The 24,905-nt window shown below is 45.0% G+C and overlaps 1 protein-coding gene across 1 annotated transcript in view; it reads left to right on the forward strand.

Moving 5' to 3' along the window:
• Positions 1-11,845: 11,845 nt before the first annotated feature.
• LOC119172915 (atrial natriuretic peptide receptor 1) overlaps positions 11,846-24,905 on the forward strand; it is a 433,548-nt gene continuing 420,488 nt past the window's right edge. Inside the window, exon 1 of the mRNA XM_075893770.1 lies at positions 11,846-12,124. Within this exon, the coding sequence (XP_075749885.1) occupies positions 12,031-12,124 (94 nt within the window). The 5' untranslated portion in view covers positions 11,846-12,030. The remainder of the gene's footprint in view (positions 12,125-24,905) is intronic.

Here is a 24,905-nt window from a genome sequence, read left to right on the forward strand (position 1 = left end):
GTACACTAATAATTGAAGCCGTTAAGATGGCATACACGGGATGTACCACTCGTCTAATTGTTTACCATGCACTGAGCCACGCCAGTGCTTGGAACTGTGAGTTAAGAAGGAGTGGTTAACGATTTACAGTACTTGGTACCTCGTTTCTAAACTGGCCTTAGGTAGGCTTGATGTCGGAAAAAGAATCACGTTAATATGACTAATAGAGCGTTTTAGAACATCACAGGAACAGCCATGCGTCATAACAACGAATTGAGTAACCAGGTGGTCATCCAGTGCTCCTACCCAATAGAAAACGTATTCTTGATCACCTAACTGTGGCGCATACCTACTTTAGGCATTATTCTTCATTGTCGTCAGCCACGGCAGAAAAAAAATTGTACAACATTCCTAAAAAGTGCACAGTGGATACCACGCTTCTCCAAAGAATGACGAAGGATAGCATAATAATTGTTGCACTAATACACAAAATTGTGATTATTTATGGCACAGTGGGTACCCAGCAGTGCGCTTGTAGCAGTGACTGAAAGAGTGTTTAGAAAAGGCTCTGAAAAGCCACTCTCCGAGCTTGAGCTGTGACTGCTGCGCGTTCCGCGCAGGCCTGGCGTTTTTCAAATGTGAAGCATTTCTTGGCAAACTTCGGCGACTTTGAGCGTTTCTATCTCTCTAGCCGCCTACGACTTCTAGCTCTCCTGGCCGTTTCGATATTGGTATCGATACCAAACTTGATATGTCATAACATGACTTTATGAAGAGCATATTTGACATGTCATAACATGAAAATCATGACATGTAACAAATGTCAAGATTTACACTTTATGGTCCTGCAGCTCTTGCGGTGGTTTCTTTCCCATGGCATGTTGTAAAACTGGTATGGTATGGCATGATTGCATGGCGAACACAAGTGACAGACCCTAACATAAAAATCATGAGATGCGTGTCATGTAACAACATGACTACATGCCACGCTCATGATGCGCTCGCGGCAATTCCGCTAGCGTCACATATACCAAATTTGGTATTACAGTACGTGAATGGATGACGAAGGGATGGTACTGGTGCAAACATGATAAACATAGGATGCATGTCATGTAACAACATGACTACATGCTATACTCATGATGCCTTCGGGGCCGTTTTTCTAGCTTCACATGTAGAAAACTCGGTATTAGGCGACGCATACGGACATCATATTTATAAAACACATCTAAACATGATAATCACGACATGCGTGTCTTGTAACAACATGACTACATGCCACATTGATGATGCGCTTGAGGCCGTTTCGCTAGCTTCGCATATGCCAAATTCGGTATTACGCCACGCCAATCAATGACGAAGGTATGTGACTGGTGCAAACATGATAATCATGAGAGGCGTGTCATGTGAGAACATGAATAAATGCCACAGTCAAGGCACCAATTTATTTCGACGTGATGTGGTGCGCATGCTCGGCGGCGTTCGTTTCGTCGCGTCATGCCGGTGTCGCCACGCCAAGCGCCGGTCCAGCCTTATACTCGCAGGCGCGCGCCGAGCTGCAATAATGCATGCGCGTTTCAGCGCATCCGGCGTCCCTCCGCCACGAAAACAGGGAGACGCAGTCTTGTCTGGCTAATGCATCAGCGCGAAATGCAGCATGTCGCATTTCGCACTGGTTGCAGTTGGGCCGCGCCGACAGACACTGGTCGCGCCGGTCGCGCCTGGCGTCACACTATAGAGTGATCGCGTTCTGGTAACATTGCGTCACTGCGCCCAGCGTGCGCGTGCGTCACTGCTACAATAGAGTGCATTGGGCTCTTCATGATGCGCTCACGGCCGTTTTGCTAGCTCCACATATACCGAATTGGGTGTTACGTGACGTCAATGGAGGACGAAATATATGACTGGTGCAAACATGATAATCCGGCAAGCGTGGCATGTAAGAACATGACAACATACCACGCTGATTGCGTGCTCGTGGCCGTTTCGCTAGCTCCACATATACTAAATTTGGTATCATGTAATGGGAGTAGATGACGAAGGTAAACGACACATCCAAACGTACAATAATCATGACGCGAAAGTGATGTATGGCATCATTTACCTCCACCTTCTAACGTTGGGCTGATTTTAAAGTGACATATCAGCATTTCTCATTCATGCTTCGCATATCCTCGATTCCCACTGTACGTGGATCTGCAAATTTTTTTAAAATCTTACTTCTACGAGAGCGTTTAACCAAACGCATTCACAAGTGTCATAGCGGTTGTATAAAATACCGTGAAATGGGGTTACTTTGTTACTGTTGGGGCCATTTTGTGACACGTGCTCGGGTTTCTTATTTCGAATCTTGTGCTGCGACCAGGAACCGCCAAAGAGCTATAAGCCACCCAAGAAGCTCGCCTGACATGCCAAGCCACCTAGCGGCAGCCGGGTGAAGTCCTCATGCTCTCGAGCCACTTTAGACGCCGTCAAGTTTAATAGTTCTATGGCGCGCATTCTTGAAACACCGTAAACTTTGTGTGATTAACCCATTCCCACGAGAACAAAACTACAAAAACAGTTACCTAATTTTGCTTGTTATTGTATAGGCTAAAATAAACAGCAATAGAAGTTTAATTGGGTCATATCAGATTAACGTTTTAGAAAGGAAACTGAAATGTCGATACTTTGCGGGGTAACTTTGTCACATGCCAACTGTCTCAATGTTCATCCATGCATCTGTCCGCCCGTTCATGCGTCCGTTCGTTCACGCATCTGTCTGCCTATCCATCCGCCCATCTAGTGAACACTTCTAGTACTATATCATCTCGCATCTTTCCATCAAATTATACAGGAGATTTTTTTGAGCGGAAAGATTGTTGCTAGTCAGGCGATGCACCAGCCGCAGTTTACTAGCTCGAGCCTCTACTGCGCACTCGATGCTGCTGCCTCTGTGCCGGAGTACTTCCTCTTCTTTACAATGGCCACACGGAAAAAAGGAGCCATCTTGGCGACTTAGCCTTCTGCAGGAGGCATAGAACTATGGTGTGGCTTGAGTCTATGGACGTGTACAACCTCGCAGTTACGACGTCGCAAGTCTGACGGTAGTGTAAGTGGCTTGATGAGGTAATTTACGGCAGAAGTTTGTTCGAAAATACGATATGGCCCATCGTACTGTGGCAGAAGTTTGGAAGAGAGCCCAGGTGTGCGATGCGGCACTGACAGCCCCACAAGGGCACCCGGAAGAAAAACGGGAGTTGAGGTCCGGGTTTCAGGTTGCTTTTTGGTGGTTTTGGTCGTCGAAGGTAAAGCAACGAGCAAACTGGCGACATTCTTCTGCGTGTCTGGCGGCGTCCAAGATCGGCAGGCACTCGGACACGTCCGGTCGATAGGGCAGAATGATGTTAATGGTGTGGGAGGGGTGACGGCCGTAGAGGAGGTGAAAATGGGAGAAACCTGTTAATGCTTGCGTTGCCGTGTTATAGGCGTATGTAAGGAATGGGGGAACTAAGTCCCAGTTATAGTGATCAGGCGCCACGTACGTAGAGAGCATATCAACAGGAGTACTATTAAAGCGCTGGGTAGCCCCATTGAAAAGGTGGTAAGCGGTACATGTGCGATGTACAATAGCACACTAAGTGAGCAATTGTTCAATGACCTCGGGCAAGAAGGCGCGGCCACGGTCACTGAAGAGTTCTTGAGCACCTTCATGACGAAGCACAAAACGACGCACTATGAAAGTGGCGACTTCCTGTGCTGTGGTGGTTTGAAGAGCAGCGGTCTCAGCATAGCGCGTTAGGTGGTCGATGGCAACTATTATCCACCCGTTGCCAGTCGGAGTAGATGAAAAGGGCCCATAAAGACCTATACCAAACCATTCGAAGGGTCGTGCAGGGCACGGTAAAGGCTGCAGTTAACCGGCGGAGGCGGGCAGTGAAGATTTTCGGCGCTGACATTCAGCACGAGAGCGGACGAAGTAGCGCACGAAGGTATACATACAATGTCGAAGTCTTTCGTATGTCTTGAAGACTCCTGCGTGGCCACACTGTGGGTCAGCGTAGAAAGGGGAACAGATCTGCGACCTCAGGGCTCGTGGAACTACGAGCAGCCACTTGCGTTCCTCTGGTGTGTAGTTGCGTTAAAGAGAAGCGTGTCATGTATCGAGACGTGTGGAACTTGGCACCGAAGCGTTCACGTCTTTTGGACTTCACAAGTGTCGAAGAAATGATTGAGAAGAGACGCAGCGCGTGGGTCATTGCGTTGTTCGATAGCAATGGTGTCAAGGTCAAGAGATGACAATGTGGGATCGCAAGTGGAGTCGGCTGTGGCGTTCTGAGAAAGAGGGGAACGGGAAAGGGCGTGAGCATTCGCATGCTTTCGTCCTGAATGATAAACCACGCGTGTGCGTGGATTATCATTCAGGATTTCTTGGGTTCAGGAATCTTGGATTTTCAATGCCCAGCGAGTGAAGTAGCCAGCATATGCCTGATGGTCAGTCACGACGTCAAAAGAACGGCCATACAGATATGAGCGAAATTTGACAACCACCCACACAATGGCCAAGCACTGCTTTTCTGTGACGCTGTAGTTGATCTCTGCCTTGGTAAGTGTGCGACTAGCGTATGCTACAACGTATTCCGTATGATCCGGCTTACGCTGTGCGAGCACAGCACCCAGGCCTACAACACTGGCGTCGGTGTGGATTTCAGTAGGAGTTTGAGGACCGCAATGGCGTAGAATCGGTGGCGTCGTGAGAAGCCGTCACAAGGTAATGAAAGCCTCGTTACAGGTAGGGGACCACAATGAGAGGTCCTTACGGTTGCCGAGGACTTGCGTGAGAGGTGATATAATTATTAGACGCGAAGTTTCAGGTGAATCGCCGGAAATACAAACACAAGCAAATAAAATTCCGAAGTTCTTTGATTGTGGCAGGTTTAGGAAACGCCGTAACCGCGCAAAATTTCTCGGGATCCGGGAAGACGACTTCCTCGGAAACAACGTGGCCCAAAATGTTCAGTTGACGCATGGCAAATCGACATTTTTTTAAGGTTTAATGGCAAGCCGGCGTTGGCCCCAGCAAGTAAGGACGTGCTGAAGGCGATGTAAGTGTGTGTCGAAGTTCGGGACGAAGACCACGATATAATCCAGGTAACAAAGGGAATGTTCCATTTAAGGTCATGCGGAATGTTGTCCATAATTCGTTTGAACTTTGCAGGCGCGTTGCAAAGTCCGAAAGGCATGACGATGAATTATTATAATCCGTCTGGCGTGACAAAAGCTGTTTTGGGGCAATCGGCCTCCGCCATCGGCACCTGCGAGTAGCCTGACCGCAAATCTAACGAGAAAAAGTACTCGGCACCCTGTAAACAGTCCAAATCACCGTCAATGCGCGAGAGTGAATAGATATCCTTCAGTGTGATCTTGTTCAATCGCCGAAAGTCGACACAGAAACGAATAGAACCGTCTTTATTTTTGACGAGGACCACCGGAGACGCCCATGGGCTCTGTGAAGGTCGAATAGCGCCTCTGCGAAGCATGTCGTCGACTTGGTCAGCAATGACGTGGCGTTCTGTAGCGGACACACGATATGGTCGTTGTCGCAGCGGTGAATGGGACGCCGTGTCGATGTGGTGTTCTACTGCTAAGGCACGGCCAGAATATGTTTGTGTCACGTCGAAAGAATGGCGGTAGCACTCAAGGATGGTGAGGAGCTGTGAACGCTGTGAAGATGTCAAATCTTGGGTGATGAAAGGTTGAAATATGTCTGCCGACGTTGGGTCGGCCGCCGAGACGACAGCCAGTTCACAGACGGGGGTAGAAGGCACCTCAACGGGGACGGATATAATTCTAGTATAACTGATCGTCTCGACGTGACCAATGCACTTGTAACAAAGCAGGAATAAAAGTGATGACTCGTGATTATAAATTGGCATTGTGTCAGAGCTTTCTACAAGGGCAAGAGCAACAAAAGGCAGTCGGAGGGCTTTTCGGGCATTGAATATTCGAGATGGTGTGAAGAAGATTGTGCCGCCTGATTTTACTAGAGGGGAGTCTGGCGCTGCGATGTGTCAGCGACCATTGGAATGATAGGTACGCGGATTTTCCTAATCTTCATGCTTGAAGGTCTCAAACGCACGTGTGGCTTTTTTATGGCTGTGTTTTGGTTTTGTTTCAAATGAAAAAAAAAAGGATGGTTGTGAACTTGATCAGCCGATTCGAAATGGTGAGCCTTAAATCTTAAAGCAGTGAAGTGCAACAGCTAAACATTTGCTTATTGTCGTTTCGTGACAAAGCAACTTCAAACCACGCTAAGCCATCCGGAGCTGAGAGCACGAAAATTAGACAAATCCATGTACTGCCCATCATTTTGATGCTCGCTGAAGCGCGGTGCATTGCAGCTGCCATAGACACTAGCGCCGGAGTTCCCTCTAGTGCATATATAGGAAGCTCTGTTGTCCCACCGCTGCCACCTTATACTTTGTGGTCGTAATAGGTGGTGGTTATACTACGACACCAAAGCTTGATAAACATTCACAAAAAGCTTAGCGATACACTGTGTGGGAGCATATTAGGGGAATACTGCTTTGTAAGTCTTTGTACAACAGTATGGTCAAGATGTAATAACATTATACTACGGCTTCAAAGCTCAAATAACGGTTTATTAAAGAACAGTGATACAGCGTATCTCCAAGACTTGCATAACATGTAAATGCGTTTGCCTGACGAAAGGAACGCCAGCAATTTCACTGTTTCATCGGTGTAAGCAAAAGGAGGCTGGTTGGATTTTTTTTTCGTCCATGTCGCTCTCTACTAGACAACACTGTGCAGCAGGTTGCAGTACTGATCAAGATCACCTCCTGCCATAAGGCCAGCCAAGTATCTCCGATTTCGATGGACAATCAATAGAACCAAAGCAGAAGGCAGGAACGTGCCTGGAATCTATAGCGAGTTGTTCGACACAATCCGGACCCATTTAAGGAATTGCATCGAATGGGGCGATACGCCTGTTTCCGGAAGCGGTAAGCTAGACACCAAATATTTAACTGACTCATCAATTCTTTACAACAGTGTGGAATTTTGCGCCTAACCAGGAAAAAATCTACTCAACTGGCTTGAGATTGTCCTGGCATCTCAAAACTATGGTTACAAAAAGAAAAAGAAAATGGGTGTATAATATGTTTCACATAGAACACACCACGCAAATTGTTTTTTCAAAAACCTTTTCCCTTTATAAACTACAAAAACTAATTCAGGACGACGTTTTGGAGGTGGGTTTATGGTAAGAATGTTGTGACAAACACCTTCCGTAGTTCTGTAAATGAACTCTGTGTGATGATAAAAAAAAAACTCTTCTTACCTATTTGAAACTTTGAAGCTACGGCAAGATTGAAAGGGAAGGGGAGGAATGTTCTTAGGTCAACTTTTTAGGATTGTCGTTGCTGCCTTACAAGGCTTCAGTAAAGGATGTACGAGTTGTTAAAGGTTGAATGTATATAACAAAAGTTTGGTCTTTAATATCTTTTGACTGGTACTCTTCTGTAAGAAAAAATTAAAGCACGAAGAAAACTTGTATGAAGTGTTCCAGACGTGGAAGTCAGGAACACTGTGCGAGTGTGGAGGAGAGCCGCGGCAGAAAGAAAAAAGGCTGTCCTAGCGAAATAAATTTTGCAATTGGTAATTCAATCTATGCAAAGCTTCTATTTAACTTATGCGTATCCTAGCACAGCTCATATTAACAGGTGAAGAAGATGACCGACAGGAAAGTGCGAACTTTGTTTTCCGTATAGGCTGTTATTCCTCATGTTTTTTTTTATTGTCTTCGGCGCTAAGATCAAGTACAATAAACAGTCCGCCGTAGCGGAGCAGTTGTTGTGGTGGTCGGCCACTGACCAGAAGGTCGCGGGTTCGATGCTGGCCGGGGTGGTCGCATTTAGGCGGAAGTGAAATGCACGACGACCGTGCACTGTGCGATATCAGTGCACGTGAAAGAGCACCTGATAATTGAAAATTGCGGAACCCTGAATCACTCTCATAATCATAACGAGCTTTCGAGACGTAACTCCCTAGATATTATAAAGAGCAACGAACATACATAAACTTTGAAAGGACGGAAATCTGGGCCAGTTGCCGATAGTACTTGAACATATTTTAACACAGCGCACGACTACGCGGACACAAGAGAAGAAGAGAGCGCTGTGGTTTGTCTCTTCTTCTCTTGTGTCCGCGCTGTCGTCCGTTGTGTTGAAATATGTTCAAATACATAAACTTGTGTTTTCTTGTGTTGCAATTCATTTCTAGTACCCAGGGCACTGATTCTTTTCCTCACCTCAATGTATCGGACCCGGCCACGCTGGCTTCGATGATTGCCGTATGCGTTTGCAAGGCAAGAGTGACATCTTGGCACATACGCTATGCAACCTGTCCTCCCGATCTTCGAGCCTTGAGTGGACGGTTTCAACCCTCCGTCGGACATTCAAGAAGAATGTGCCGAATTCTTCGGTCCGAATTTCTCTGGCAAGTAAGGAGCTACAAGGACTGGTGGAAGGTGTCATGCAGCTTGATTCATGGTACTCGCTGGCAGCCGTACTACAGGGACTGGTGCCACACTGGCAACGACACGGCTGAGTATCTCTCGCGACAAGTTCTTCCACTACTTCCGAAGAGAAAGAAGTCACATGCGCAAACTGGAAAAGTGTTGAACCTCAGCGCCACAACACTTCCTGACAAGCACCTTCATGTTCTTGGTGTTGGCCCAAGTTTTGTTTCGAGCCGTCACTCAAGCAGCTGGACAAGTTCGTGCTAGCACGGTCTGTTTCCAGGCAAGTGGTGGAAGAGGAGCGACCCAGGTGCATTTCGGAGTGTGTGGATGCCATTGCTAAGACTGAGACAACCGCACAGGGTAGGGACAGAGTTCGCCCAATTTGTAAAGTTTTGGCAGATAACAAACTACAACTTCTTGTATATAGCTGACAAGGAAGGTTTCTTTGTTGTTACGGATGAGGGAACCTTTTATGAGAGGGCCAGGAAAGCACTCGACAAGAGCTTTGTATCTGCAAATCGCAAAAGCTCAAAAGTAAAGAAAAATGCTTATTCTTTGCTTTCTGACTTGAATTTTGAGTGGTTAGCTTCTGCGGTAAAATGTGCCAAGCGATCTGAACTTGATATTTTTTTTTTATCAAAACACACAAGCCAGAAATGCCTTTCAGAGCGATTGTGTCTGAAAGAGACACGTGGAAAAACGTTGTTTCGAGATACTTGCAAAGCAGTTTAGAAACTCTTTCTATCCCGGATCCTTTTCGTGTCAGTAATTCTGAAGTGGTGGTACAGTTTCTGAGCACCAATAGCTTTAGCGAATATAGCGCTTTCAGTATAGACATTGCGGACTTGTACTATTCGATACCTCAAGATGAGCTGATGGCAAGCGTTCAAAACTGCATCGCGCAGGAAGTATCTTTTAGCCTGAAGCATGGAGCTTCTGTATCTAGTTTTCTGGAATTACTTAGCTTCTGCCTGAAGTCAACCTTTGTGGCTTGGGGTGGTAATCTTTATGTCCAGAGATCAGGGATATGCTTAGGCTCTTCAGTAGCTCCGATTTCAAGCGAAAAGTTTCTCGGGAAGATTGATGTGGCACTTCAAAAGCATTTTTCAGGACTCCCGGCTCACGTATTCAGATACGTCGATGATTTTCTTGTGTTCACTACGTCCTCAAATTTTACGCGAGATGTTGTGAATATTTTCAAAGTTTTTGAAAAAACGTGCAAAAAATAGAACTTTTCTTTGAAATTTCTGCGTCTAAAGCAACTGCAATTTCTATATCTTAACTTGGTCTTTGAACCCCAGTATGTTTGCTGGTATTATTGTCCTAGATCCGTAAAGCCTATACTCAAATATAGGTCGCGCCACTCTAAGCTAGTGAAGAGAAGTATCGTTGCTACGAGTTTGGGTTTTGCTCTGAAAAAGTCCTGCCAACACAGAATGAAAATGAGCTCTGACAGTCAAGTAAGGAAACTACGTAGTACAAGCAGGGTATCTTAATGATGTCACCACGTCTGTGTGTAACATCATCATTAAGAAACGTAAATTTGAAGCGAACAACTCGGGGCGTCGTGATGAGGGTAGAAAAGGTAGGAGGATAGAAGTCATTCCTTACCTTCATAAGACATCGCATGAACTTAAGCAACTCGCTAATGGATATAAAGTCGATGTGCTTTTCTCAGCCAAAAGCAAACTGTAGTCTTTTTGTTCGCGCATGCGCAGAGACTTTCCGCAATGTTGCATGAAACACAGCACAAAGTTCGCGGACTGCGCAATGGGCGTTGTTTACATGACTCCTTTTAGCTGTGGTAAAGTGTACATAGGTGAGTCGGGAAGGTGCACCAATGTTCGTCTCAGAGAGCACTATTCTTCTTTGAAATCCTTGGGTGCATCGCATCTCGTGGCTCATTGCAAAGAGTTCGGTTGTTATCCTCTTGTTCAGGATACTGAAGGGATTGTTCGATCTAACAATCAATTAACTCGTGAGTTGACGGAAGCTTTTCACATAAAAAAAAAGAACAATGCATCAGCCAGCCTTCAGTTTTGCTGCACGATAAAGAGTTTGCTTTTCTAGATTGTGTTCCGAGATAATCTTTATTCTTTTACTTTGTGTTCTCGAGGTGCCACGGGTGTACTTTTTGCCTGCACACGCATGCGTTGTTTTTTGATTGCCTGTTTATATATTCTCCCCTTTCTAATCAATCGTTTAGTTGCGAGAAAGCGTTTGTCCTCTCTTCCTTTCTGTTTATTCATGCGCTTGAACTGACAGTTATACCATGCATATTCAACTAGCTCAAATTTCGATTCTGCTACATAATATTTACCCTAATGTATGTATGTATGTATGTATGTATGTATGTATGTATGTATGTATGTATGTATGTATGTATGTATGTATGTATGTATGTATGTATGTATGTATGTATGTATGTATGTATGTATGTATGTATGTATGTATGTATGTATGTATGTATGTATGTATGTATGTATGTATGTATGTATGTATGTATGTATGTATGTATGTATGTACGTATGTATGTATGTATGTATGTATGTGCGTACGGATTATGTGTGCGTATTTGTATTTTTTCAACTCTCTTGGCTATGGCACCAAGGGAATGAAGATTTTCCGACACCGTCTTATCACCGCGTTAAAGACTGTCCATTCGCCAGAAAGATGGCAAGTTGAGCTTCAGCCGAAGGAATACGCGTGTCTACAGTGAAAATCTCAATTCTCTTTTCTTAATGAGAAAATTTTCGGCATGAACTCTTCTTCAACAAGTGGTGCCAGAGGGGCGGACAACTGTCAATGATGGGGGCAAAGCTCATTTCTGTTCTTGTCTTTGTCAGCTCCGGCGCTGTTCGTTAAAGATAAATTGCCAAATGGCCACCACCTTCACCACGAAAAGTGGCAACTTTTGAGTTCGCTATAACGCTGTTTCGTTGTATCGAGGCAAAACGTCATTTCCGCTGTGGAGAAAACGGGCAGCCGGATGCTTATAACTCTTTTCTGTTCTCACGGCTACTCGATTAACTTACCCTCGACGGGACTCTGCACAATTTCGCAACTACGCGTGTCAGTGGACGGACTAATGGTGCGCGAGAATAAACATCGCCACGAAGGCACGCACATTTCGGTGGTCCCAGCCAAACAGCCCGGGCAAGGCGGGAAAGCTGGAGCCCGAGTGCGAGGGGTCTCATCGATTGGCGTGTGTGTGTCCCCGCTTAGGTACGGTGGTGGCGGTGGCGGCGGTGGCCCGGTGTGCGGCGCCGGGGCAGCTCAGTGCGCATGTGCCCGCGGCACGCAAGCTAAACTTACGGAGTCGAGCGCAAGCAGCCCACGGGCCCAGTAGCCGGCACCGAGCCGGCCGACGCGACGCCGGGGACCATGCGACAAGGCGCCGATCAGCTGATCGCTATGATTCGTTGAAGTGCCTGAGTTGTTTCTTCCGGTTTACGCTCTGCCTCGTTTTTTTCTCCTTTTTGTTTTCGCTTCCACTGCTGTCGCCGGCACTGTCGCTCCAAGCTCACGCGATGGCACAGACTGTGGCGAAAGGAACACCGACTTGCAGTTTCGATTGTGCCACGTGTCGCGAGCTCATGCTTCGAGACGCTAAGGATGCAGACGGTGAGTCGCTCTTTCGTGCTGATATGTGAACATCGCTCGTTGATAGAGGCGTTGTCTTCTTTATTCTCTTCCTTCGGAGTGCTATTTTCGCCTTGAAGGACGTACGCTATGGATTGTTCGTTTGTTAAACTTCACTCTATCTTCTTTGTCCCGACCGGAACTATTTTCCTGCCTTGAGGAAGGCTGGGCTTTCTTTATCCGCTAGAAGGAAATCGCTTAGCCCATAGGTGACACTAAAACTCGAGCCATTGTGTTAAAATATACGCATTCATTTAGTGTAGCTCACGTAACGGCCGACAGAATCAATGGGAGCGCATACCAAAGCATGATACTTGTACCGGCATCAAATATCTGCTCTTCTTCTTGTTCGTCCTGTTTAAAACGTTTTTTTTAACAACGTAAATTTTACCAAGAAACGACTCCAGCGTTTATATCGATGACGACCACGCAATGCTTCGGAGGTCACGTGACCCCCCACACCTTTCTGAACACGCCGGTCGTTTGACATCGCGATGTCGGTATTTGGTCAAACACTTCCCCCCTGACTATATTCTTATTTATGTAGATATTAGAATGCCCGCAGTGTAGAGAACAACGGTGTTTCTGGTACTGTGAATTCACTTCACGTCTATTCACCGTCGTCGTCCTCACCGTCGTCGTCCTCACCGTCACGTGACGTATTTAAATCGACTTTGCGTGTAATCCCTCCATTACGCTTCTTAGCGCTCATGGACCCCGAAGAAGACTTCCTGTCTCGGCTTCTCGAAGACTCATACGGGAATGGTTCGGGTCTACGTGGGCTGCTGATGTGGCTTTCAGGCAGTTGCTTGCGTCGGAAACGTTTTTTTTTGTTGACGAGAGTGCCTTTCGACGAAAATTCTACACGCCATCGCTGTTCTGCTGTGCTTAAATATAGCGCAGTAAATGGAGTACAGCCTCCTACCTCACTCGATCGCTTCGTTTCCTGGTAACCTATAACAAAGACTGAACGCAACTATACAACTACATGTCGTATCGCTCTCATGCGTGATGGTCGCGGAAGTAACCGCTACACAACACTCTTGAAGACTTTGCGCAAAATAGACAAAATGCTGCATGTTTTCTGAAACTGGAGTAACAGTGTTTTCTTTTTTAAGCGAAAAAGTAATGATAAGAGTAAATACGCTGGTAATTGCTAAGGCAGCTGTAGCAGTGGGCGAATGCTTTTAGACACAGTAGCGAATACAGTATGGTGCAATTAACGCATATACCACTGTTTTATTCAGTACGTCACATCGAACTTAGAAAATTTGACTATGCCTTTGACGCCCAAAAGATCGGTTTCCACCACGTGGCACTCACCGGACAACTCGGCGCCCTGAGTTTGTGTGAAAAAAAAGAAACAAAAATGCTTCGGCTAACTGCTGTATCTTTGTGCAACTTACGACACTGTTGCATTACTGCTATAGACGTTATGCAGGCGATTTTGCGATCGCAATAAAATTAGCAAGAGCGTGGCCCCGAGAAATGTGTGTCGGTGTGTTTGTTAGTAAACATCACAAAAAAAGCGTGTTTGCAGGTTGTTTCAGCGTTCATGAAGCCTGTACGTTTTTAGAAAAACGAAATCAACCTGAATCAACAGGACTGGTTCTTATATTCTGCCTATAGGTTAGGGTGATGTTTGCAATGAGACTTAGGTTATGGCTCGTGACGAATATTTAATATGAGTGGCTTTAGCTTTGCCATTCTGTCCGTTGCTTTTCGTTGTCTTTTTTAATTTCCTCTGTCATACTTAGCCAACTACGTCAGTGGGCAAAGCTGGAATCAGTTCAAGGCTGATTTCTATATACAGTGAAAACGCGTGAACAAGCAAGACATGTTCGCACCATCGGCACCTACGTTGCCGTGTCGTCCCGCTTTTGACGGCGCATGTTCGTATGGTACCCAGCGTTTGAGGGTCACGAGATATGTGAAACACATTTGGCTGTGGACACAATTGCATTGAAATGGATGCATCGTCAACGCAAAGTCCTAATGGCTCAATCATGACGCCATGCCAGGGTTCTTGCCTTCAGCTTAAAAGGAATGAGAGTTGTGAGCGTACGCACTACTAGAAGAGCGTTTCCCGCCCCGGTGGTCTAACCACCGTGTTCTGGAACGTCCCTTCACTCAACGCTTCACCTTCACTTGAGAAGGCCGATGGAAGCGCCGTCTCTAGGCAGGGAAAGTGACTACATGTCAGCGATAGTCTGCTGTGATTCTTGAGTAGCGCAGCGTCATTTTCAGAAGAGCAACGGCGCAGTGCTCAACTCTGTCAAGTGAAGGGTGAAAGTCGAGTCGAGGAGTGTTTGTGAATACGGGGGTAAGTTGCCATGATGCTCGACTGCTGACCCGAAGGCTGCGTGTTCGAAACCCGGCTCAGCTCTGACATTTTGATGGAGGCGAAATGTTAGGGGCTGGTGTACTTACATTCAGCTGCTCGTTTAAAACCGTCTGACGTTCCCAACCGACCCCGTATTTGATAGTCACCGTAATGGAGGGTTTCAAATATTTTTTACCGTCGCAGTTAGTTGCAAGCAGCAATTAGAGATTAAAAAAAAGAATGGATTCCAAAAAAGAAGGATGGATAACCGCGCATGCCGGTTAATGGTTCCGTTCTTCATTGAATCGCGCAATGAAAGAATCGACATCCACTTTTTTTTTTCACTGCGTCTAATGTATGCTTTTCTGCGTACCATTTTCGTAAGAAAGCGAATTGATATTGCACATCGCTACTGTACATTCACTTGCGATGAAAATCACCGCCGATAACTTCTGAGTATTCTTTATTTTGTCTTGTAGCTTTATATATAAAGAAACAAACAAAAATATTGCTTTGAGAGTTTGGCAGACCATTCCTGTCGCGACGCACTATATTGAAAATGCAGTCAAGAACTGTACGGGACTTGTTTTTTTCTTTTCTATGAATAAGATTAAAATGAGGGCTCTTTAAATTACGAACGAACGAAAGAACACACGTAGCAATGTCTATGAAAGATAGATTAACATCTATTTTGATCGGAAAATACGGGAACGTAGACTGGTCTAGACCGGCCCTACATTATGGATACAAAAGGTGGAAAAAACAAACCCCAAAAGTAATACGCGCCCATATAACCGCTAATCTACGTGAAACGTCCTCGCAGACGTTTTCTGCAAAGACTGATTGCATGCGCCTTGTAATATTCACTTCAGTTGCGCAAGCCCTTCCTTATACAATGGACAGCAATGTCACGCTATTTCTGCAATATGCGGCTGTGACGGTTCTTATGCTGCGCACTTTAATGTATTGATAACTGTGTGCCAAGGGTATGATGTGTGAAGTGAATGTCCCCAGCATGACGCTCATTGATCCCTTTCACAAAAGATATTTAGAAAAAACAAAAAACAAAAGAAATATCAGACCTTTCATTATGCATTTGCTTAATATGACTGGAAGGTGAGATCTATCATATTCAAATTTTTCTGAAGGGATTTTATGGATGCTACCTGAAAGCTTTTCACACCAAGCGTATTTTTTTCACTGAACGTTAGATCGGAGGAAAGAAAGAAAAAAATAAAGCAGCCTCGCACTAGGGCTGCCAAGCCTGAAGTAAGTGGGGAGGCTGGCATATTTTTTTTGTTTCTCTTCGGTTTTCTCTTTCTTTCCTGCCATCGTTTTTATTTTTCTCTTTTCCCGTCTTTTTCCTGTCTTTTTCTCTCTTTTGTTCTATACATTTCTTCATCTATCTCTACCTACTGCTTTCTCTTTTTTTGCTCGATTTATTTTTATTCATTTTTTCTATCCGTTTATCACTTGCTGTATCTTCTTTTTATATTTTTACGACTGCCCCTCTTCCCCCTCTCTCAGTGGTCCGCACTAGACGGCACCATCTCCGCGCTTGAAGAACAATAGGAAGGCTTGGTACTCGGCTGCTGACCCGCTGGTCGCGGGATCGAATCCCGGCTGCGGTGGCTGCATTTCCGATGGAGGCGAAAGTGTTGTAGGCCCGTGTGCTCAGATTTGGGTGCACGTTAAAGAACCACAGGTGGTGAAAATTTCCGGAGCCCTCCACTAGGGCGTCTCTCATAATCATATGGTGGTTTTGGGACTTGAAACGCCACAAATCAATCAATCAGGAAGAACACTTGTCCTTAGCGCGAGCGCGTGCCTAATGTAGCCACGCTATACGTGGTTTGCGGAGCGGTGCACCAAGCTACAATGGGATGCGATGACAGCATACGACAGCAAACGATAGCCCGGGCCGCTAACGTGTTGAGCCCTTGAAAGAGTTGTGGTGAAGAGAAAATGATGCTGTCCGGAAGTAATTATCGAAGCTTGAATTAAGATTACGCTATGCCGGTTCCGAAATATTTCGGCGTAATACCCAGTCTATAATGAATAACGCCCGTTTGAAATCGCAACTTCTTTGGTCTTCAAAGCGATTGTGTGACCCTATCGGCCGCCACAGATTCTAAACACGTGACGTCAGTGAAATGTCTTGCCAAGAGAAGTTATAAACACACCATTACCTTTGTTTTGCTCTAAAATATTATACGATGGAGGCGGAAATGTTGTAGGCCCGTGTGCTCAGATTTGGGTGCACGTGGTCGAAATTTCCGGTCGAAATTCCCCAGGTGGTCGAAATTTCCGGAGCCCTCCACTACGGCGTCTCTCATAATCATATGGTGGTTTTGGGACGTTAAACCCCACATATCAATCAATCAATCAATCAATCTAAAATATTAGATTTATAGAAACTTTGAAAAGAGTATAAGACAGAGCGATTTCCGCAGTCTGAGTTGTATATACTGCACAAGTGCAGAAAGTGACCTGCTTCGTCCCGCTTTCAAGTACATCCGGGCTCCGTCACGTGCGCATTCTTGCCCTCCCGCATGCTTTTGTTTCTCGTTGCCACGTCCCTGTTTTTTTCTTACTGGTTGTGTTATGTTGTGTTTTACAGTGCGTTTTGGATGACTTGGTCCTCGCTAATTCAGACAGTGCTGCACAACTTATCAAAGAGGAAGCTTCGTTCTTATGGCAGTGCATTCAAACCAGTAAGATGCTACGAACTTCGGTCTCAGGAAACATCGCTGCATCGCCATGTTTTGTCAACGAGAGATACTTTTTATTTGCTGACCTAAAGTGACGTCAGCTGCACAGATGAGGCGAACATGAAAGGGTTATCGTGATAGTGTTTTATAGCTATCAAGTGAACCCACACGATGAAACAAGTCCAGGCATAGTATTGAATGGACAGCCAAAATTCTGAGTGTGCCTGATTGAATTTTTTGAAAACATTTCATGACCCCTTTAAAACCTTGCGGCACCTCACGTGGTGTGACAGGCCCGCTTTCACCATGCCACGACGTGACTTGATTACACCCTCTCGTAACGCCATGACGATGCCATGACGACGTCATACGAAGATGCCATGACATAATTTTTTTTATTGAATCACCCTCATTGACACTATCAGGTGCCTACGGCAACGTTTCAAGTTTGACGTGGCATCTGGGACTTTTACCTGAATAAATCCTTAACGGGGCTACCGCACAGCCTATTGAAGCTGGCGAATCATGATAGAAAATAGCCATTTAGAAAAATAAACGTGTGTCTTCAATTAGACTGTCCCAGGCACATTACACATACACTGCGATTCGATCGGGAGCGCTGTATACTGTATTCAAATCGAAAATTTTCAGTTGCAAAAGTGCTTGGCCCACGTCCATCTAGCATTGAAAACCCTACCGCACTGAAATTACTTCAATGCTTTTTTGAAGAAGCTGGCGTTTCTGACCGGTACCGACGCGATTAAGTCGTTAGCGCATCTCTGCACTTGTGTCGCCCAGAGGCTCGTGCACATTGTTACAACTAAATGTTTCGGAGAATGATTTTTATTAATTTACCAGGGTGCTCTCTTTTTTTCTTCACTTTATGCTATTAAGCAGGTGAATAGGGGTAAGGGGGGACATCACCAGTAGGCGGTTGCTACGATTCTTCCATTTTTGTTTAAATGTAATTTAAAGGAAATAAATATACGCGCACAAACGAACATCATACGAACAGTAGCGTTTGAAATTAATAGATAGGCGGGGTTGTGGACAACCCTGTCCTGACGACGTGACGGCCGTCTTAATGTGCGAACGAGAACCACTGACTCCTGACACATGGAGCTTCCGATCGGTCATCTTTAGGCAAATATTTAATTTTACTTGTTGCCTTACTGAAGGGCTTTCAAGTGTTGCATAGTGGCCGGAGGACGAAGAATCATTAGCTTATATACTGGTAGAAGGTTCTTATACTGATTTCACTGATGCTAATTGCGTGCCCCGCCGTGGTGGTCTAGTGGCTAAGGTACTCGGCTGCTGACCCGCAGGGCGCGGGTTCGAATCCCGGCTGCGGCGGCTGCATTTCCGATGGAGGCGGAAATGTTGTAGGCCCGTGTGCTCAGATTTGGGTGCACGTTAAAGAACCCCAGGTGGTCGAAATTTCCGGAGCCCTCCACTACGGCGTCTCTCATAATCATATGGTGGTTTTGGGACGTTAAACCCCATATATCAATTATGCTAATTGCGTAATTTTACACTCGGTGAAAAACTAAATGGTTCATTGAGTTAGAAAGGAACAAGTGCTCAGCATTGAGATTTATCAATTAAAAAAGGCTATTTTTGTCACGTCAGACCTTTCAAGAAAAAATAAACAACTCGTGAAGTCTGTTGAGGTGGCGCAGATGGTAATCAGTATATTAGCAGCGGGTCACAGCAATAGGTTCTGCATAAGCAACGAATGGAAAACGATCTTTAATAATTGAAATAAAAGTAAAAAGTAACAAAACAGGAGACTTTATATTGCCTTAGGTGCGACAGCTGTTCAATTTTCTTTCTCTGCAATGAGAATACGAACAATCATTTTCTTTAATGATACTATCTTTCGTTTAATGTTTCGGCTTGAGAAAATTCCCAAAGATAATTTTGGAATATGACATGTCATCGCTGTGAGGTGTGGCTTCAGGCTGAAAGGCACGTGTTTCTAGACATTTCTCGTTTTCGTCGTATTTGGTGCTGCTTATTTTTCTCTCATCTTGATAAGCGTGCGGACGGCACGTTTGAAGCAGAGTGAACTAATAATATTTGAAGAGTTCAAACAAAAATGTGATAGAATATCCCGCATTCGGCAGATTCCACGTACAGTGGGTATCGATGGTATGCGAAGCATGCGGATAGAAGATGGCTGTAGTCTAATTGTTTTATTTAGCGAAACGTTACGAAATGACGCTAAAGATATGTACAAACGTTGTAAGTAGACATATATGTTAAACATCTGCAAACGTTTCATATAACCAATGCTATGCAGTTTCGTAACGATGCCAACAGCAACATGGCTATTACCAACGTCAAAAGTGGTAATCTGATATGCAGCGCTTGCCCTCGCGAGGACGGTAGTCCAGTCTTGTGCTACGTATAGCAAGTTCAGTAGATGGCGTTTAAGTATACAACTGACGTCAACTCGATGGCACTCCTGTATCATAGGAGTACAAATGTCTCGTTTCTAAAATTACATAGCCAGTAATGCAACTACAATTGACGTCTCACCAACATTACGCCTCCATAGGGTTTTCTGCTAATGTCATTTGGAGATCCGATGTGAATATATGGTACAATACTTGATTGCCACGTGGTATGCTTAAGCTCAATCCCTGTTGGGACCCTGATATTTATTAGTTGCATTCTTTAGGCCTACGCTGCTGATGTTGGTTTTTTCTAACACTCTAGAACTCAAAATACCAATTTTCGTTCTCGCAGTTTCTGGGTAGGTATAAATTGTCAATCAACCGAGGAGCATACCCGCATAGCATAGAGCGTGGTATGCGTGTATGCCACACGTCTCTAAAGGAAAGGGTTTGGCGACGTACGTGATGATATTTTCACGATATTCAAGCTATGATCATTCAGACATATTCATAAAACCCATTTACCCTCCAATACTAATTTTGGTCTACTCCAGGTTAAAAGCGTGGTCACAAGAGCACCCTGACGCAGGCGGACATACATACATACATACATACATACATACATACATACATACATACATACATACATACATACATACATACATACATACATACATACATACATACATACATACATACATACATACATACATACATACATACATACATACATACATACATACATACATACATACATACATACGAATGGACAGACTGGCAGACAGATAGATAGATAGATAGATAGATAGACAGATAGATAGATAGATAGATAGATAGAAACTCTCAATATGTAAGCACTTTGCCAAGAATTGTTCCCACGTATTAATCAGTAACATGTACAGAGTCGTGTTGTCATGAACTGTGGCAGCATATCTTCAATGTGAGGATAAAAGAATGTAGTAACCTGTATGCAGAGCGTAGATATCTCTCTTATAGGAGCATACCCGTATACCACGGGTACGCGTGCGTATCATTTATTTATTTATTTGAATTTTATGCATTCATTCATTTATTTTTGAGTTGCCTGGTAACTCCCGCTTCCATACGATGGAGCCATTGACCGTTGACTTGCCTGAGTTTTGCCATTGCACCTCCTCGTGGCTCCTGAGGAAGATGACCCACTCAGCTATGTCTCGGCAAACAAGCCCTGATCAGGCATTACCGAGGGGCACGCACGTTCTCGCCACATACAGGCGAAGCATTGGACGAACGGCTAGCGCATTACGATAGGGTAAGCCAATGCAGTAACTGGAATGCTACCATCCATCCAGCTTAGCCCTTCTATATGGCCGCCACAACCTAACTTGGCACAAAAAGCATGCAGACACGCTCACTGCATGCTTCGTTAACAAAATAAAGAAGGGTTTTGGTGATTGGACGCTAAGAAGAGCCAGTGGTATCAACCTCAGCTCGGAAAGCTCAAGCCATCGGAGACACTTGCGCTATCTATATTCAGGAACTGCTGAACTGTGCGAGACCATATGTCAGAGGAAGATAAAGTGAGACGCATTTTTGCAAACGGAACCTCGAAGGACGTTTATAACTTTTTCATTAGAAGACACAGTCAAAACACTGTATGAGATGTGATAAAGCACTACCCGCACATGAAGCATAAAGCTCGTGATGGTATAAGTATGCAAAAACTTTCTTTTTCATTTAGATCTAAATAGATGATTGCCACGGATTACTAAGGAGGACTTGGAAGAACTCAATGAAAAAATCTTGAGCACTATTGGTGGTCGCTGCGGATGGGGTTGGCCGTTTAGTGCCGTTCGAGGTATCGTTAGGTGTGGACAAACAGACAAATGTACAGACAGACAGACAGACAGACAGACAGACAGACAGACAGACAGACAGACAGACAGACAGACAGACAGACAGACAGACAGACAGACAGACAGACAGACAGACAGACAGACAGACAGACAGACAGACAGACAGAGAGACAGACAGACAACCCTGCCATTTTCAAGGCACTTATACTTGGGAATACGTTTCGCTGCGCAAGCGTGTGGCTTTCTTACACCCCGTAGCTTTGGTAGGGCTGAACCAAAGTGGTTAAACACAGTATAGTTATAAGACAAGCAGACGACAAGCAGACGACCGTAGTCTTCCGTGCGTAGTTCAACTCTCGCGCCATCGGAGAAGTTGGAGCACATCGAAGCAAATTTATCATGGGCGTCGCAACCCTTTCGACTACTCGCAACGTACGCGCACATCGTGGTCGAATGAAGAGACCTTTACAGTAACTGACTGCTGGCAGGAGCGACTGTAAGAGCTCAGACGGCAGAAGTGAAACTATGGCGCGTACAGAAAGATTGACGCTTCGCTGTGACTGGACGGCTACGAGCGGAGGCCATAAGAAATAAAAGTGAATATTGAGAATCTCACAAAGCAAGTGCAAGGAAAACTCTATGGTATGATAGATTTATTAGGTTGCTCTTGTAGTAATACGCAAGGTTTTTGACATTCGAGTGGTTCTTGCACGAAAAACGTTGCTGATAAAGGACTCTATAGAAAAATATCGTACCCCAGCTTTTGCCAACTATATGTTTTACGGCACGCGATCGCCACGTGGTACATTTAATCTCAACCAACCTCGAACCGGATTAGCTTGGGCCGTGTAGCAGTGGTGATAAAGTTTATCGCGATCGAGAAATTTGATCCGGATCACCCTGATTGTAAATAAAAGTGACTGACTGATATGTGGGGTTTAACGTCCCAAAACCACCATATGATTATGAGAGACGCCGTAGTGGAGGGATCCAGAAATTTCGACCACCTGGGTTGTTCAACCTGCACCCACGTGTGAGCACATGGACCTACAGCATTTTCGCTTCTATCGAAAACGCAGCCGCTGCAGCCGGGATTCAATCCCGCGATCTGCGGGACAACAGCCGAGTACCTTAGCCGCGAGACCACTGTGGTGGGGCTGCGATTAAAAGTACCCGTGTGACACCGGTATTACATGTTTAATATCATTATTCCGCCTTTTGCGACAACAAAGGCGCTGGTTCAAGTAATGTATTGCGCTTGAAAGCATTTAGAGAAATATGCGTGAGCTGTTTCTTCCACGAAGGCCAAGTAATCTTCGCTATCGAACGTGTGGTCGATCTATAAGAGCAAATTTGGGTGGACCACCAAAGGGAGGAAATAAATAAGGTGTATTGTATTCATTTGACCTTTTCGGCACACACACACACACACACACACACACACACACACACACACACACACACACACACACACACACACACACGCACGCACGCACACACACGCAAACACTCGCGCGCACGCGCGCGCGCTATCTAGAACTTGCACAGAAACTGTTCCTACTCATCCGCTAATTTCTGAAGTTTTATTTGTACTCTTTCGAACGTCTGTCTTCATAGACATGTAGCTATTGAGGAGAGTGTGCTGCTACCCCAAGTATATTATCCAGCACAATATCAGGGTGATGACCAGTGCTAGAAAAAACAAAAGCTTTCGTTTCAGAAACATATTTTGTGACCGGAATAAGGAGCGGCGTTTCTATTTTGCTCTGGCCCCTCTCGCAGTGGTGCGTAGTCGCTCCTCTACCTCAGTATTTGGGGAAAATGTTAGTACTGGGTCTAGCTTAAACCGTGTAGCGCCCGTGGGTGGTCCTATTGCAATGCAGGTTCTTAGATTGGTATATTTGGTAGTGGTTCCTAAATATTATTGCTTGAAGTAGAGCTCACACACCTGAGAACCATTTAAGATATTGCTTTACCACAAGTGTCTACACATATCTAGATTTCAAGGAAACATATTATGCTATGGTGCTGTCAAGACTATAGGCGCAAAATTATAATACCGAACCGAAGTGGTTTGAAACACCGGCAAGAAAATAATATGCACAAAACCATTGCACTAACCAATGCAACAGCCTTCCTTCCATTTTTCTCAACCAAGTGAACAGGCGTAATACAAGACGTCGGTTGCGCGAATCGCTAATAGTAAAATGTTTACCGGCCCTCAAGAAAAAAACAGCTGTTTTGAAAACGTACTGCCAAGCGCGTTTATTATTTTAATGCCGACTCACGAGTCAGAAACAGACATTTTACACCTTTATTTTAGAGCAAGAACGGAACACAGTAGAGATGGTGCCATTGCAACGACGTAGAAATATGTAGTGCGGACACGCGCACCTTGGGCTCACGAAGAAAATGGATGTCAACGTCAGCTTGACGAACGATATGATCCCGTTTCGTTCTTCGGTTGTTCTTAGGAAACGAGAACACTCGCAACTTTGGTTTCTTTGCCGCGACAACTTGCCACTCAGCATCGCCCAACCATTAGGATTTGCAGCCATGCGGATTGCGAATATCCAGTACACCAAGCGCATCACATATTAGTGCTGCAGTTCACGCACACAGAAAAAAAAGGTCTTCTCATGTCGCCAACAAGCGCACCAGCACGCCGCGAAAACGTTCGTCAGGCTTGACAATCCATGTCTGTCGAGCGACGAGAGCAAGCGTAGGCACGTTTGAGCAGCGAAACACACCGGTTTAAATGGAGTGACGTCACACAGGCTGCTGCAGAAATGAGCAGGCCTGAAATTATCTACGTGGCATTGCTCCGCCACGTGCTGCATATCACACAAACGTTTCGCCGACGACAGTGCATATAAGGTAATGCGATATTATCCATGTTCTCAGTCTTTCCCGGCGCACTGTTGATGTAATTCAAATTAATGCAAATATACGCTGCAGAACTCGAAAAGTGGCATGGCTGCAGCTCAGGGAAGTTCCCTGGAATGTACGAAAGGCTTTTTTAAGCGCTTACCCGATGAGTATATCAGTTTCTATGGTGAAGTGTTGCATTAGTAGTGATTTTATGAAACTCATTTAACATTACCTGCTTTACAGTAAAAGTTCCAAAATTCGAACTATGTTATTTCCAATTTGCAGTTAATTCTAACTGACTCCCTGATCTCGGCACAACCCTATGTACTTTTACTCACAGAGTTTCCTAAAATTAATGAGAATGAATTCTGACTATGGGATCGTTCAGTGACCATAGTAATGATGGGTAGTACGCCAATTTGGTTAACCTTTTGGCTTTCGGGCCGCGAACTCAGTTGTGGTTTCGTTTATTACAGTATTTTAGTTTTTTGTTCCAAAGAAAGAACGTGCAAATATAAACTTCGTGAGCCGATTTGAAATGGTGTGGCTAAAAGCTTAAGGTGGTGAAGTGCAACTGCTGAACATTTGCCGATTGTCGCTTCGTGACAAAGCAACTTCAAGCCA

The sequence above is a fragment of the Rhipicephalus microplus genome, chromosome 4 (assembly GCF_043290135.1).
Source record: "Rhipicephalus microplus isolate Deutch F79 chromosome 4, USDA_Rmic, whole genome shotgun sequence".
NCBI lineage: Eukaryota > Metazoa > Arthropoda > Arachnida > Ixodida > Ixodidae > Rhipicephalus > Rhipicephalus microplus.